Genomic DNA, 17,004 nt, shown 5'->3' on the forward strand with positions numbered 1-17,004 from the left:
AATATGATTCACCAAAAAATGCAAGTAGGAATTTGTCTTTTACAAGTTGTTGATGCTGCTCTAAATTAAATAGCTAAATGCATAAACCTCCAAATGGCTAAAATGCTAAATACAACAGGTACAAACTTCCAATCTATATAAATAAAAGGCTAATATGCAAAGTGTCCCCTCAGGAGTTCAACCGTGAGACCAGGAGTTCGATTGCTCGCTGTGACGTGTGCTGACCACCAGGGGGTGGCACAGAACATGGTGGGTGACCAGTGGCAGCAGCAGGGCGCTGAGGGAGAGAGGGAAGGAGGAGGCAGGAAGGTGCGGGGGGGTGGGGGGGACCGCACCATGGCAGCGCACAGGTGGCAAGGGAAGAAGAGGGCGGGGAGGCAGAACCTGATTGGCCCTGATAGTTGGCCCAACCTAGGGACTCAGGGACTCTACCATGCACGAATTTCATGCACTGGGCCTCTAGTTATAAAATAAATAAGCCATGGAGATGTAATGTACAGCATAGTAACTATAGTCAATAATATTACAGGCTTGGCCAGTGTGGCCCAGTTGGTTAGGTGTCATTCTGTGCACCAAAGGGTTTCTGGTTCCATTCCCAGTTGGGGCACATGCCCATGTTGTGGGCTCAATCCCCAGTAGGGGGCATGCAGGAGGTAGTCAATTGATATTTCTGTCTCCCTCTCCCTTCCTCTGTATAAAAACCAATTTTAAAAATCTTTAAAATAATAATAATAATGTAATGCATACTTAAAAGTTGCCAAGAGATTAAATCCTCAAAGTTCTCACTACAAGAAAAAAAATTCTTTCTAACTCTATATGAAGACAAATGGTAACTAGACTTACTGAGGTGATCATTTGGCAGTGTATACAAACATAGAATTATTACATTGTACACCTGAAACTAGTGTTATATGCCCATTATAACTCAAAAAATCCTTGAAAGGAATTCTCTGCAAAACATGGTCACAGATGTACTAAGCTAGAAGGCACCTTAAAAGGCCAAGAAGGTCACTGCCAAAGCCTCTGACAATCAAAATAAAATCTCATTTTGAAAACTATTCTACAGTGTTCTTCAATGATCTGTGTCAATTATCCAAAGAACCCTGTCAAACAACTCTTCACTACATTCAAACTTGGCCCTTCATGCTATAGATTATTTTTTTATTCTCTTCCCAGTACTTTCTACTTAATCTTATACTAGAGGCCCAGTGCACGAATTCATGCACAGGTGGGGCCCCTTGGCCTGGCCAGCGATCGGGGCAATTGGGGCCGTCTCACCCAGTCCCAATCAGGGCTGATTGGGGCCAGCCGGCTGGGGGAAGGACCGTGGGATGTTGGCTGGCCACGGGAGGTTGGCTGTGGGAGTGCACTGACCACCAGGGAGCAGCTCCTGTACTGAGCATCTGCCACCTGGTAGTCAGTGTATCATAGTGACCAAATGGTTGTTCCGTCTTTCGCTCATTCAGTCACTTAGGCTTTTATATATAGATACAACTCTTCATATTCTTTCAAACAAGCATAGCACTTTATATTTATTCCTATTAAGTATTATGTTGTAAGATCCAACAGATCCATCATTCCAATTTCTCTAGTTCCGTTTGGATCCTGGCTTTATCCAAAGAATTTGCTAGCCCTCCCAGTATTACATATTCCATAAACTTGACAGGAACATTCTAATAACAATCCAAAAGAACACTCTAAATTTTTGATAAAATTTTAAGGAATATCTGATCTTATAAAGCATCTGCCAAAATTAGCATCTTCAATATGGCAACTCAGATTTTTTCTTTTCTTCTTATTCAACTTGACCTGAAATTCAAAGTCAAATAAAATCTTTGCACCCCTATGAAGCTTTGGCCAAGACAACATTTATGGTAGATAGCAACTACTTAAGAAAAAAAGTTCAATATTTGGATTGTTAGTTTCTGGTTACTTTTAATTTTTAGGTTGTATAAAAGCTATTTTTGTTTTAATTCAGCTTTCAAAAAACTGATGATGTCAACATTAAAAATGTGTTGCATTTATTTCAATATCATCAGAACACTGCTAAGCAGCACTAGAATTTAACAAAAACACAATTCAGATTAGAAAGTACCAGAATAAATTATAAGTAGCTAAAATAAAAATATATCTTCTACTTAAGTATACTTTGTCTCATAATAATTTTATAAAGAATCCACTTAGGCAACAATTCATTCTCATTAAAAATAAATCCTTAAGTTATATACACAGTCTCAAGTATCACCTGCCTAATAACAAAGGGGAAAATGTACCTTTAAAGTGGAGAGTTCTAGCTGTCACCATATTAACCAAGTGACCAAACTTAGCATCACCAAGAGTGACAATCTGACATGATGTGCCTCATGATGTGATATAATAAGAAGTACCTATCATTTATGTAGTACTCTTGCCAAAAATGCTTAACCTAAGTCTAACAATGAGCAAAAACATAAAGTTGTAGATTAAAAGAGACTAAAAAGCCCTGGCCAGTGTTGCTCAATTGGATGGAGTGTCATCCTGTACTCCGAAGGGTCGTGAGTTTGACCCCTGGTCAGGGCACTTACCCAGGTTGCAGGTTCACATACTGAGAGGCAACTGATCGATGCTTCTCTCTCTCTCTCTCTCTCTCTCTCTCTCTCTCTCTCTCTCTCTCTCTCTCTCTCTCCCCTCTCTCCCTCCCTCCCTCTCTTCTTCCCACCCTCCCTACCTCTCTCCATCCCTCCATCCCTCCCTCTTCCTCTCCCTAAAATTGATAAAAACATAATAGCATATCCTCTGGTAAGGAGAGAGAGAGAGAGAGAGAGAGAGAGAGAGAGAGAGAGAGAGAGAGAGAGAGGGAGACTAAAGAGACTCAACAGCCAAATTTAATGTTTGAATTTTGACTGGATCATCAAGTTTAAACAACAGCTATGAAAGACACTTGTAGGACAATTGGAAATTTTGTACATGCACTGTATAATGGATAACATTATTGCATCAATGTTAACATTTTCAGGTAGGATCAAGATATTGTGGTTATGTAGGAAAATGTTCTTATTTTTAGATAAATGCTGAGGTATTTAGAAGTGAACACTAATGATGTGTGCAAGTTATTTTCAAATGTTCAGAAGTATAGATATGTATATTTATAAATATAAAATAAAGATATGTATTTCTGAATGCAAACTATAGATTCTACATATATATATATATAGTAAGTATATATGTATAAGTATATACACGCATATATGGATGGGGGAGAAAGTCAATATGTTAAATTTAGGAATTAGAGAACCTAAGTGAATAATACATAATACTTGAAATTTTCAAAATAAAAGTTAAAAGAAGTAAGAAAGGAATACATACCATGGCAGTTCTAGACTTGATAAACCAGTCAAATCTAAACTGAGGAGCATTCCGTACACACTGTCTTAATTCTTCATACACATTTTCTCTATCAAAGCCCATTTTGTGTAACATACAAATCAAGAATCTATCTTCTTCCTCAGTATAGTTCTTTCCTTTGCTGGTTCCATACTGAATACGTAACTGATGAAATGGAGCCTTGTATCTTGCAATCTGTGGATTTAAACAAATTAGTGTTTTAACTAAATGTGCAATAATAAGTCAAAGCTAGTAACCATATCAATTAAAATAATCCTATATAATAAAACCCTAATATGCAAATCTACCGAATGGTGGAACGACCAGTCACTATGACACTAACCACAAGGGTGGGCAACTGGCAGTGGTGATTGGGGAGCAGGGCGGGCCAGCAGGCAGCACCAGGCCACCAGCCAAGGTGGGTGCCAGCATGGGCCCTGCCCGCCGGTCGCCCCACAGATGGCCCTGATCGCCGGCCAGGCCTAGGGACCCTACCCTATATATTGGGAACAGTCTCTTAGATTTAAAAATTAAATCCTGGCAAGGCTACTCTAACACTGGAAAAACAGGATGATGCAGTGATGACATGCACATTTTGTGGTCAGCCCTGATTCTGACACTTAAAACTGTGTGACAAAGCCAATTATTTAACTTCTCTCTGCTTCAGTTTTTCCACCCATAAGATGGGGAAAATGGTACTACTGCCTCAGAAGGATCATGTTATGTACTACATTTTATAATCAGGGCAAAAAATGTAGCTGCCCATACAACAGCAAGATGTCTTTCACCTGTATGAAAAGTATGGTCACTGGTGCATGCAGCATCCGGGATTGTGAGAGGGATGTCTGACTCCTGGCTTAGGCCCAACATCCCCCAAGGGGTCCTGGACTATGAGAGGGTGCAGGCCAGGCTGAGGGAACCCCTCCCCCCACCAGTGCATGAATTTTGTGCACTGGGCCTCTAGTCTAATAATAATTTTACAATTATGAAATATAGTACTTTGGCATCCAGAGCTTTCTTGATACTGATCCTCCGTTGAATTCTTGCTTCACCGCGTTCAATTTGAGCCATAATTTTCTCAATGTCCTGTAATTCATTGCAACGTTCCCAAAATACAGCTGAAAGACAGAGTTACTACTTTAGAATACTATCATCTTAAGAAAATAAATCCACAAAATTGTACAATGAAGAATTAACAGAAAAGGACACAGTAAAATGATGTTTAAGATTCAGATCCATCTGTATATGTTAAATTATTAAATGCAAATAGTATTTTTTATTATCCAACCCAAATGACAGGATTTCAAGATACTACCGATACTGATTTATGCTATGCTTTTATTCCAACATGATACAGAAGGGATCAAATACATAAAGTGAAACAGGAGAGAGGGTGACCATATAACTTAGAGAGCATTGCTTCTTTGTAAGCAAAAACAAAAAGGAAAACATTATCAACAGATTATTCAAACTTCCTATGAAGCAGCAATTTCTACTGAAAACATTGCTTCGCCTTTGGAAGCACTCACTGATCTTATTTTCAGTGACCTGTAGCTTATTTTTTAAACTTATTTGGAATAGCCTTTTCTCTAAAAAATAAAACAAAACACCAAGTCACCCTAATTTTATATGAGCTAAATAATCTGGCTGCATTAATATGCATTAATGTAACTTCAGTGAAAAGCCTTTTTAATGACATACTCTCAAATTTTTCATTTTTAGAGCCTATAAGAAGGAATGTTACCCTAATCCAGTGGCTGGCAAACTCATTAGTCAACAGAGCGGCAAACCGCGGCTCGCGAGCCAGAAAATTCTACTTCAGAATATCACTCTGCACATATCCTTTTACACTCTTTTATTCAACTCGTGCTGCTAAAATGTCTCTCTCATCTTTTTTACTCCCTCTAAGCCCCCAAGTGCTCTAAACTTATGTGATAAAGCTTAAGAGTAATAGAAGTGTTATGCCAGTATCAAGGAAAATGGGAAGTTCATAAACTTGATTTATACTATATGAAATAAAAACTCAATATAATCAACCTCTAAAGTCCCTGGTAATCATCAGAAGACCCTTTCATATTTCCAAAAGAAAAAAAAATGTATTCTCTAATTAAATCTGGATTTCTTCAAACACTGACACTATAGATACCTTAAGAGCTGGTCCTAGCTTATATTAATCCTTGACATATTTCTTAGTATTATAATGTCTCCTCCCTACAGAATTTGAGTTGTTAAGTTAAGTAAGATTTGAGGGACTAGCATAGAAACCTCGGACTACTTTGTAACATTGTTTTTATGGGGGAAATGTGCTGGATTCTAAAAAGCTAATATTCAGACTATGAGAGCCCAACCTATTTGAAAGTCAGAAACTTCCTATTCTACATATAGAAAATTTCCTAGACATAATTGCCTATATTTGATAAGATTTTTTTTTCAGAAGCTGGAGGTTGAATACACTGTGGCATGGGAATTGTATTAATTCCATGTGCTTCAGCAGCTAACCTAGTTCTGGTCAATACCAAAGATACAGCTGAGTAAGAGAGGGACATGATTCTAGGATCAATCAACAGATTTATTCAAGCAGTCTTTTTAGATCTATTCCAGCTTGTCTGGAATTAATGCAACCCACAAGACCTGCCTGGAGTTCACTGGAACCCTGACAGTGTCTGAGGACCTAAAAGGGCCTAATAGGAATTCCCTACTTCAAGGATGACATAGAAAGACACTAATTCAATCTGCTGAACCTGAAATCTCAAACTTTACCCAGAAGGAGGGGTGGAGTGGGACAATGAGGGGATAAGGACACATATGTAATACCTTAATCAATAAATAAAAAAAAACTTTACCCAGAAAAGGACCAAATTCCAGAGGTGGGAAAGTGGGAAACATTTTCTCAATGTGCATCCAATAGCCTTTTTTTTTCATCAGGGCTTTACTTAGCTCCACTAGCTAACTACTAGGGACAACAGCAGTTACTGTGTTTTGATAACTCTTAAAATCTTTTCATAGAAATAGAATTATATTTTACTAGAGGCCCGGTGCATGAAATTCATGCACTGGGGCATGTCCCTCAGCCCAGCCTGCACCCTCTCCAATCTGGGACCCCTTGGGGGATGTCCGACTACTGGTCATCCCTCTCACAATCTGGGACTGCTGGCTCATAACCACTCTCCTGCCTGCCTGCCGGATCGCTCCTAACCGCTTCTGCCTGCCAGCCTGATTACCCCTAACTGCTCCCCTGCCGGCCTGATTGACACCTAACTGCTCCCCTGCTGGCCCGATTGCCCCCAACTGTCCTCCCCTGCCAGCCCAATCACCCCCAACTGCCATTCCCACTCCCAACTGCCCTACCCTGCAGGCCTGGTCATCCCAACTGCCCTCCCCTGCTGGCCTGATTGTCCCCAACTGTCCTCCCCTGCAGGCTTGGTTGCCCCCAACTGCCCTCCCCTGCCGGCCTGATCTTGCCCCCAACTGCCCTCCCCTGCCGGCCTGATCTCGCCCCCAACTGCTCTCCCCTGCTGGCCTGATCTTGCCCCCAACTGCCCTCCCCTGCTGGCCTGATCTTGCCTGCAACTGCCCTCCCCCGCCAGCCCAATGGCTCCCAACTGCCCTCCCCACCCCCAACTGCCCTCCCCTACAGGCCTGGTCGCCCCAACTGTCCTCCCCTGCTGGCCTGGTTGCCCCCAACTGTCCTCCCCTGCAGGCTTTGTCGCCCCCAACTGCCCTCCCCTGCCAGCCTGATCTTGACCCCAACTGCCCTCCCCTGCCGGCCTGATCTTGCTCCCAACTGCCCTCCCCTGCAGGCCTGGTTGCCCCCAACTGCCCTCCCTTGCTGGTCCGGTCAACCCCAACTGCCCTCCCCTGCCAGCCATCTTGTGGCAGCCATCTTGTGATGATGTGGGGGCGGCCATCTTGTGATGACATGGAGCAGCCATCTTGTGATGATGTGAGGGCATTGCGCGAGGGCGTGAGGGCCACCTAGGCTTTTATTAGTATAGATACTCTCACCTGTACTTTATTCATAAAAGTTTAAAAGATCTTTGAACAATGGCACAATTACAGTGACACTAGTGAAATGAATAAGATTACAATTAAACATCATGTTTGAAGTTATATACAAACCTGAATACTCCATGACCTCCTCAGGGGATTTGCCCTCCACCTCTCGAGCTATATTATCAATGTCATCTCTTCCATACTTCTCATTAGCTTTAACAAATTGGTTAAAATCACGCTTAGTCCAGTTTGTGAATCCCTGTGAACAAAAAAAATTAAGCATTATCAATCAAGGTTAAATTAACAAATCCATTTATTATTCTATTTACTTCTATACCATGATACATTAAAACAGTTTAAAAGATTGAAAATGTTTCTCCTCATAAAATCCTAGGTGTTTTATGTTGGAATCAAAAGTTGAATGAGTGTTATTTATAAAAATAACTGCTTTTCTATCATGAAGAGAATGTACTTTTCTCCAAGTACTAAAAACTGATTTATAGTTTCAAGATATTGTATAATTTTTAATCCCATATTTTATACATGTCCTTGTCTTTGGGGTAAAGTTCATAAAATGTTCTCTACAACCAAGGTCCATAAGTTTGGTACCTATATTTTCTTCTATGTAACTTATTGTTTTGGGTCTTATGTTTAGGTCTTTGATCCAATTTGAACTCATTTTTGTACACGGGGACAAACTAGTCCAGTTTCATTCACTTGCATATGACTTTACAGTTTTCTCAGCACTATTTATTGAAGAGACTATCTTTACTCCATTGTGTTTCTGGTTCCTTAGTCAAAAATTATCTGTCCATATATATGTGGTTTTATAGCTGGGCTCTTTATTCAACTCGTGCTGCTAAAATGTCTCTCTCATCTTTTTGAGCTATTAGCTTTTAAGTATACAATGATTACCTTTAAAAGTTTCAAAAATCTCTCATCATTATACTAAAGTTCTTTCCAAGAAAGGATAAAAAGGCATTTTGAGAATTATGAAATTATTCCATAAATAAAATATTAGTAAAGTATAATTTCAGAGGACAGTTTGCATCAGTCAATAAAATAAATTTAAATTTTTAAGAATATGTTAGTAATTATTGTCTCAGGACTCATAGTGAATTAAATGACCTTATTATAATTAATAAAATACATGTCTTCTTTCTAACAATTGACACCTACATTTTACATTTATGTATTTCCTGGTATTTCCAAAAGATTGTATTTTGTGAAAGAGATAAAAAAAAAAATAGGGATATTTGGTCTAAACACTTACAAATAGTCCTAAGTTTTGTTAATGTATCCAGTCAAGGTACTAGGCCTATACAACAAAAAATAAGTAATCTATATTTTCTTTTTTCTATTAGTTGACTAGAAGTATTTCAGTCACTTAAAATATTTTACTTGTGTGAGAAGTTTTTCCTTTTCTTCATTCTCCTCTGCTGTAAGAGGTTCAGCTCCATCTATCTTTTTTTGCTCCTCTCTTTGAGCCACCGCTGGATTTGGGATATCAGAATTTCTTGGGACCTATAAATACAAAATATGAGTTATGAGTAAACTGTTGAGAAAAAGTAATTAAGGATATATATATATATATATATATATATATATATACACACACACACACACACACACACACACACACACACACACACACACATCAGTCTTTAGTAAACAATATAAAGTCATACCAGAATGACATATGATCCTCTCCACATTCCTACTGCCACATTACCAAAATAAAAAACTTAAATGTGCCACATGGTACTTTATTTTTTATTGAATTTATTGGGATGACATTGGTTAATAAAACCATATAGATTTCAAGTGTGCAACTCAATAAAACATCATCTGCACACTGCATAGTGCGCTCACCATCCAAAGTCGTCAAAGTCAAGTCTCTTTCTGTCCCCATTTATCCCTCCTTTGCCCACTTCCACCTCCCCACACTTCCCTTTCCCTCTGGCTATCACCATACTGTTGGCCGTGTGTGTGTGCGTGTGTGTGTGTGTGTGTGTGTGTAAATTTTTTTGCTTAATATACACTGAGTGGCCAGATTATTATGATCTCTGAACACATAATAATCTGGCCACTCAGTGTATATCCTATATAATAAAAGGCTAATATGCAAATTGTCCCCTCGACCAGGAGTTCGACCAGCAGGCAGGCCAGCCAACTGCCCATGTCCCCTCCCCCTGGCCAGGCTGGCCGGACCCCACCCATGCACAAATTCATGCACCAGGCCTCTAATACACACACACACACACACACACACACACACACACACACTGAGTGGCCAGATTATTATTTATTATGCATTCAGAGATCATAATAATCTGGCCACTCAGTGTATGTATGTGTGTGTGTGTGTGTGTATGTGTATATATATATATATATATATATACATTTTTTTGCTTAATCCCTTCACCTTTTTTACACACAGCCTTCTAATTCCCCTCCCCTCTGACAGCCATCATTCTGTTTTATGTATCTGTGCTTCTGTTTCTATTTTGTTTGTTAAATTATTTTGTTGATTACAATAACCAAGATCTGGAAACAGCCCAAGTGTCCATTAGTAGATGACTGGATAAAAAAGCTGTGGTACATTTACACAATGGAATACTACTCAGCTGTAAAAATGACAAAAATCTTACCTTTTGCACAGCATGGATAGACATGGAAATTATTATGCTAAGTGAAATAAACCAGTCAGAGAAAGACAAATACCATATGATCTCACTTATATGTGGAGTCTAATCAACAAAACAGTTAAACAATATAAACAGAACCACATGGTATTTTAGAGTTAAAACCCATTGCTAAATGCCACATTATATTCTAGATTTGGTTATACAATGGAACAAAATATATTGTAATACATGACAAAAACAATAATGTAATTATCCCCAATACCAACATTATACAATAAAACCTCAAGCCCAGAAGAAACAGTTTGGCAGTACAAAAAGAGCCCATATTCATCCAGCAATATAGACAGTGGTAGAGAAATGGCAATGCACCTGAAGATTGTATCCAACATGTTGATCAAGTCATCATGCAAAGGGAAAGTAGTGTTTTTATTGCCTGCCAGGATATGAAAAGGGAGAGTGTCTTCACATAAAATGTAAAATGTCTAGAAATGACAGGATAATGGGGGAAAAAAGATAATATATAGGGTGGGGCAAAAGTTGTGAGTATGTGAAACAGTTTATTCTTGGATTATTATGTATTAATTATTGTATTATTTTCCATACAAACAACTGTAAACCTACTTTTGCCTCACCCTGTATATTAAGAGGGTAGGGGTAGTGGAGCACACAAACACCTGTGATGGGACCCTCAGTCAAGGGGAAAAGACTCTAGTAGCAATAACTAACAGAAATTATTAATTGTGTTCTAGGTACAGAGTTATAAATACACTTACAACTATGGAGAAGAAACATCAATGTGAGAGAAACATTGATTGGCTGCCTCTTGCACACCCCCTACTGAAGATTGAGCCCAGAACCCAGGCATGTGCCATAACCTGGAATCAAACTATGACCTCCTGGTTCATGGGACAACACTCATCCAACTGAGCCACACTGGCCGGGCTTGAGTTCAAATTTTAATTAAGAAAAACCTCTTTAATTGTAAGATATTTCTCTATCAAATACCTTCAAATTTTCTATGTCCAACAAACCATATTTTAATCAAATAAAATATTTCATAAATGTCTAATTTTATGACAGAAAATGGAAAATACCCATACAAAATAAACTCTTTATTCCTATGCAGATTACCCCAATACTAAAACTTTCCCTCCTGAACTTTAATAGGAACAAAATCAGAATATTATATCATACCATTAGATTTTAGGATCCACTGCAGACTGCTTCTTCCATAAACACCAGCCATATTTTAATACAGCAATGCCTTCATCAATATCACATTTACTATTTTAATTTTAGAAATTATTCAAATACATAGTTGCTAACTTTTGTAGAATTAGAAATGACTCAACATTCCTAAATTCCATTATGTCCTCCTACCAAAAAAATATCCTTTTTAATATTCATTTTAAAACGGTATTCATTTTTTACTTCATGAGGTTCTTGTCAGCACTAAGCTTCCTGCAGTTATTTAAAACTGCTATATAATAATTAAGTAGGAAAATTACAGACTAATAGTACCAACCAGATATCTCAAAGGTCTCAAGTACTCACACTGTGATTCTTACTGATGGCTCCCAGCAACACTTGATAGCCACAATATACAAAAGTTATCTTTCATAAGGAAGCATCTCTATTACTATATGGATTTCTAGTCAGACCCTAAGGAATTTGCACTTAAGAGCTGTGTTCCATGGAGAAGTGAAAAACATTTTTTGGCCTTGTTTCTTGGAAGGAGTTTTAGCAAGCATTTCATAGAAATATGAAATACTGAATTAAATGTGACGGCACACAAAATGAAAGCAGTAACCTGAAATCAGCTCACTGCATCTTAGTTCTACCCTGCAAAACAGGTGGCCCACGCTACCAAAACTCACAAAGATTATGGAACTTCCTCCATTTGTCAAATGTTCATATACATCCCTAAAGATTTTTTTATTGAGGATACATGTTAGAAAGCTCTATAGCTTTCTTCAGCTTCAAATATAACAAAACTCTTTCACTCCATGTCTTAGATTTCAATAGAATTTCTAAATAATCTGGATTTTTTATTCTGCAATTGAAATTTCAATTAAGTCCTCTCTTTTGATGTAAAGAATTTAGTGAACAAGTTATTAAATGTATTAAGTAACTCTTTTAAGTGGCAAGAGCAATTAAGCTTCTGAATATGTCTAACTTGCAACAAGGTCAAAGCTTAGACAGCAAGGGGAATTGGTACACATGCACTGCTATTCACCAAGTGGTTAGGGTAAAGTAAACCTGTATTTCATCCAGCCTCCAATCAAACAAAACTCTAACTACAGATCTTATCAGCAATATTGCTGTGACCTTATTGGTCACAGAATATGGGGGAAGGGTGGGAGAAAAAAATAGAAAATAAAAATTCAAATAAACAGCCGAAACCGGTTTGGCTGAGTGGATAGAGTGTCGGCCTGCGGACTGAAGGGTCCCGGGTTCGGTTCCGGTCAGGGGCATGTGCCTTGGTTGCGGGCAGGAGGCGGCTGATCGATGTTTCTGGCTCTCTATCCCTCTCCCTCCCTCTCTGTGAAATATCAATAAAATATATTTAAAAAAAAATTCAAATAAACAGGCCCTCAAGAAAAATACTCTTTCCCAACTGCTTCAGAACTATTGAGTCCCTTGCCCGGCCAGCATGGCTCAGTGTTTGAGCATCGAGCTGAATCAGGAGGTCACAGTTCGATTCCCGGTCAGGGTACCTGCCCGGGTTGTGGGCTCAATCCCCACTGTGGGTTGTGCAAGAGGCAACAGATCGATGATTCTCTTTCATCTTTGATGTTTCTATCTCTCTTTGTCCCTCTCCCTTACTCTCTGAAATCAATAAAAATATATATTAAATATATATTTAAAAAAAACAATTATTGAGCCCCTCAGCCCTATCCCAAATCACTACAGAATAAGACTATGAGGGTCTCAAAATGGACAAAACAGTACTGTGCACCACAGTGGCCCCAGCTATAGACCACACCTCTCTCCCTTGGGCTAGTAATCATTTAAGCAGAAGGGCGGGGGGGAAGGAGACCCCTTTTGAGAACCTAACTTGTGCAGAGAATACCATGTAACTGTGCTAAAGCAGTTCTGTTCATCTGAGAATAAACTATTGTTCTATTCATTTGTGCCTCTGTTGAGTTTTCTGGAGGTATGAAGGGGTAATCAATGCTGGATATTCCTGAGAAGATAGGTCTAACAGTTATCATCACGCTGTCCTTGAAAAGAAGCATTTGCAGGTAATTAACATGCCATGCTCTTCTGTCTGTACTCTGAACTCAAACATGAAACCCACCCAATTAAGTCACCCAACTTAACTCACGTCTGTAGCTTCTGGTAAAAAAATTTAAAAAGGTTCAGAAAGAACCAATATCCAGAATGAATTCTTATTTGTCATAAATCCTCAGCTACAGATGCATACAAAGGATCAAGGCAAGTCTTAAGACAATACAGAAGCAATTCAGGATGAAGGGAGGACAAGCTAAAGGTAGAGTGGTATGGGATCATTCCCCTTCTGCCTTCTCCTCCACCTCCTCCACCACCACCACCACCACTGCAGCCGCTACACTCCAAGCCACCACCATCTTCTCTCATCATCACACTTCAAATGCCCCCTGCCTGATTTCTTAGAGATACTCATCATCCTCTGTGTTGCAGCCAGAGTGATCTTTTAAAAGCGTAAATCTGATCATACTCTACCACCTACTTATATATTGTTTGATTTGTAACAAATTATTCAGGGCAAATTACTCAACCTTCCCATGCCTCAGTTTCCCCATCTGTAAAATAGGATGTAGTTCCAGGACTGTTATGAGAATAATGAGCTAATCTTTTTAAAGAACTTGGAACAGTAAGCATCACAAGAACTAAATAAGTAGCTATTATTATTTCACCACTCATCCACCCTTCTGTCTTAAAATCATCTCAATGGTTTTCCTGTGCTTTGAAGCTAAAGTTCAACCTCATTAATATGACCTATAACGGCTCCACATGATCCAACTCCACCTGCTCACTAGCTGCATCTCAAGTCACTTTCCTCCTCACTGGGCTTCTTTCAGTTTCTGAAGGGGCAATCGTTCCTACTGCAACACTTTTGCAGCTATGGATCCATTCATTACCTGAGCTTTTCTCTCCCACACCGCATTTGGCTAATTCTTGTGCATCTCTCTGATCTATTTAAATGACCCTTCCTTAGGGACCACTACTTTGACTTTGCAGTCCACATTAGATATCCATGTTATGCTCCCTTGTAGCACCCTGTGTAAGCACTGAAACACACAAATAACAATGTCACTACTCTGTAGTATCTGCTTAATGCCTGTGCCTTTTAGAATGTAAAGTACATGTTTCTCTTACTCATTGCTTTCTCCTCAGTGCTTGGCATAGAACCTGATACAGAGGAGTACTCAATAAATATGTATTACATTTTTTAAAAGCCCTCCTTTCACTCATTCTCCCTGTCCTGTCACTTCTTTCTGGGAGGTGAAGAAGAGAAAATAATAGTAAGGTGCCATAGCATGGATTCCATGTCACCTTCCCTCTCCTCATTCATCCCTTTCCTCTCTTCTTACACCTTCCTCCTTTCTATCACCCTTTGCAGCTTTCCCTTCATTCCTCCCTCTTCTAAGGTTTCCTCTCTCCTGCATCTCCTTCCAGTTGGCCACCACCCAACCAACCATTGTGAGACCTCGCTCTTCACTACAAACTGTCTGTAAGGAAAAGCACTGTTTACATTAAAATCAGAGGTATGGTAAGAATTTGGTGGGCACCTATGTTCATAGCAGCACAATTCACCATAGCTAAGATTTGGAAACAACCTAAATACCCATCAGCAGATGAGTGGATTAAAAAACTGTGGTACATCTACACAATGGAATACTACGCTGCTAAAAAAGGAGTTCTTACCATTTGCAACAACATGGATGGAACTGGAGAGCATTATGCTAAGTGAAATAAGCCAGGCAGAGAAAGATAAATATCACATGATCTCACTCATTTGTGGAATGTAATGAACAGCATGAACTGATGAACAGGGACAGATCCAGAGACAGAGAAACATCGATCAGAACATCAGGCCTCAGGGAAGGTAGGGTACGGTGAGGGTAAGGGGGAGGGATCAACCGGAGGACTTGTGTGCATGCATACAGGCCTAACCAGTGGACACGGACAGCGGGGGGTGGGGGCATGAATGGGGGGTGGGGGCTAATGGGGGAATAGGGACACATATGTAATACCTTAATCAATAAAGAAATTTTAAAATAATATAAAAAAAGAATGCGGTGGGCACTGTATTATTGCAGGGAACAGAATTTCAGTATCTTCAAAGAAGGAGCATAAACAATTCTATCAACAAAGATAATGTTTTATTGCTGCTTCTTGATTACCACTTGGCTCACCTCCCAAACATGTCACACCACTGTAAACACAGTCCTTATTTAGGGCTGCAGAAAGAAGCAGGGTTATGTCACATGCAGAAATAGCCCAGGATGTCTAAGTGGAAAGAGCATAGCATTTGAACATTGAGAACTTTGGTTTGGGACCAGCATCCTTGGCAATCTGTTAACTGTGTGACTCTGAACAAGTCATTTAACCTCTCTGAATTTCAGTTTCTTCACCTACTATATAGAGGTGATAACAACACCTGTTTCACAGGGTTGTTAGTAATCAAATGAACTACGAGGTCTAACATTTCAATTAATTTTTCTTTCAAGTCTCACCAATAACAGTCAAAAGTAACAAAAAGTAATGATCTAAACATAAAATTTTTATAACCCTTAGTGAGATAATATATATTTGTTTACCTCATGAAATAGTATTAACTACTTTATTAATTTCACTATTTTTATTTCACATTTTGTACCTATAACTTGCCTTTTTCTCTTGTCATATTACCATTTTCACTGTCTTTGAAATAGTTTTATGTCTGGTCTCAACGTTCAACTGGTTACTGTACACTTCTATAACTTCCTAAGAAGGATTTTATCCAGTCCTGTTGGTTAAATACATTCAAATTTAATCACATTTCCCTAACCATATTATAACTACTTATATTTACTTTAAGTTTCTTATTCCTATTTATATATATTTAAACTTTGGTACATTAAAGAGCAAGCAAAGCTTTTTTACCCTGTTTCAAATGGCAATGCTTCCACTCTGTAATAATAGTAGAAACGCTCTCAAGATCCACTCTAGTTCCAAAATATAAATGAGCTAACTAAATACCTTATATACACAGAGCTTTTATAGGCACAACTTCTAACCAAAATAATTGGGCATAGTTCCACTTGTGTTAAAGGCTTGAAAAATAAATTTTAAAACACAGCGTCCAGTTCATATAACTGAAATTTTTCTAAAATTATAATAATGTTACTATTTTTATAATTTCATTTATACTATTGGTTATACTTCTAGTCATACCTTTTTGTTCACTAGGAAGTCAATTTCAACATATAGAAATAACATGATATGCATAATTTTCAATGTGATAGCTTTAGTGTGGTAACATTAAATTTCACTCATAAAAATGGGTTCCTATTTATCAATATAAATAAGAATTTTGAATTCTAAAATATCATTTTTAAATTATATAATTTATTGTCATGTTTATCATTAATACCTGTGACCACAGTCTAGTAATCACCAACAGGGCTTTCATCAACCTTGAACAATAAACTCAAAAATACTATTTCTTGTTCGTATTTTTAAAAAATGATCAACCTTCCTATCATTTATCATACATTCACATCTGTTGTTCTTTCTATACATTCTTTAACCACTTGAACACTAGCATTATTAAAATAATATATTATTATAACTATTTTAAAATACTGGAGAATTCTCCATTAATCTCATATGGTATAGTGATGATCCTACTGGAAATTAGGTAGATTGATGCTTTACTTCTAGTTAACCCTCTTTGGTTTTAAAAACACCACTATTTTGATTTACTTTTACAACCTCTCAAATTAAAATAAAACACCTTCTAGTCTAGCTG

General features: G+C 38.4%; 1 protein-coding gene across 14 annotated transcripts in view; it reads right to left on the minus strand.

The window, feature by feature from the left end:
• Window positions 1-17,004, minus strand: part of SMARCA1 (SNF2 related chromatin remodeling ATPase 1) — an 80,438-nt gene that overhangs the window by 13,581 nt on the left and 49,853 nt on the right. For all 14 annotated transcript variants that reach the window (XM_080653701.1, XM_080653697.1, XM_080653702.1 and 11 more), the window contains 4 exons: window positions 8,758-8,880; window positions 7,483-7,615; window positions 4,363-4,481; window positions 3,346-3,558 (listed from right to left, as the gene is read on the minus strand). In XM_080653701.1, coding sequence (XP_080509827.1) covers window positions 3,346-3,558; window positions 4,363-4,481; window positions 7,483-7,615; window positions 8,758-8,880 — 588 coding nt within the window. The remainder of the gene's footprint in view (window positions 1-3,345; window positions 3,559-4,362; window positions 4,482-7,482; window positions 7,616-8,757; window positions 8,881-17,004) is intronic.

The sequence above is a fragment of the Plecotus auritus genome, assembly GCF_963455305.1.
Source record: "Plecotus auritus genome assembly, chromosome: X".
Taxonomy (NCBI): domain Eukaryota; kingdom Metazoa; phylum Chordata; class Mammalia; order Chiroptera; family Vespertilionidae; genus Plecotus; species Plecotus auritus.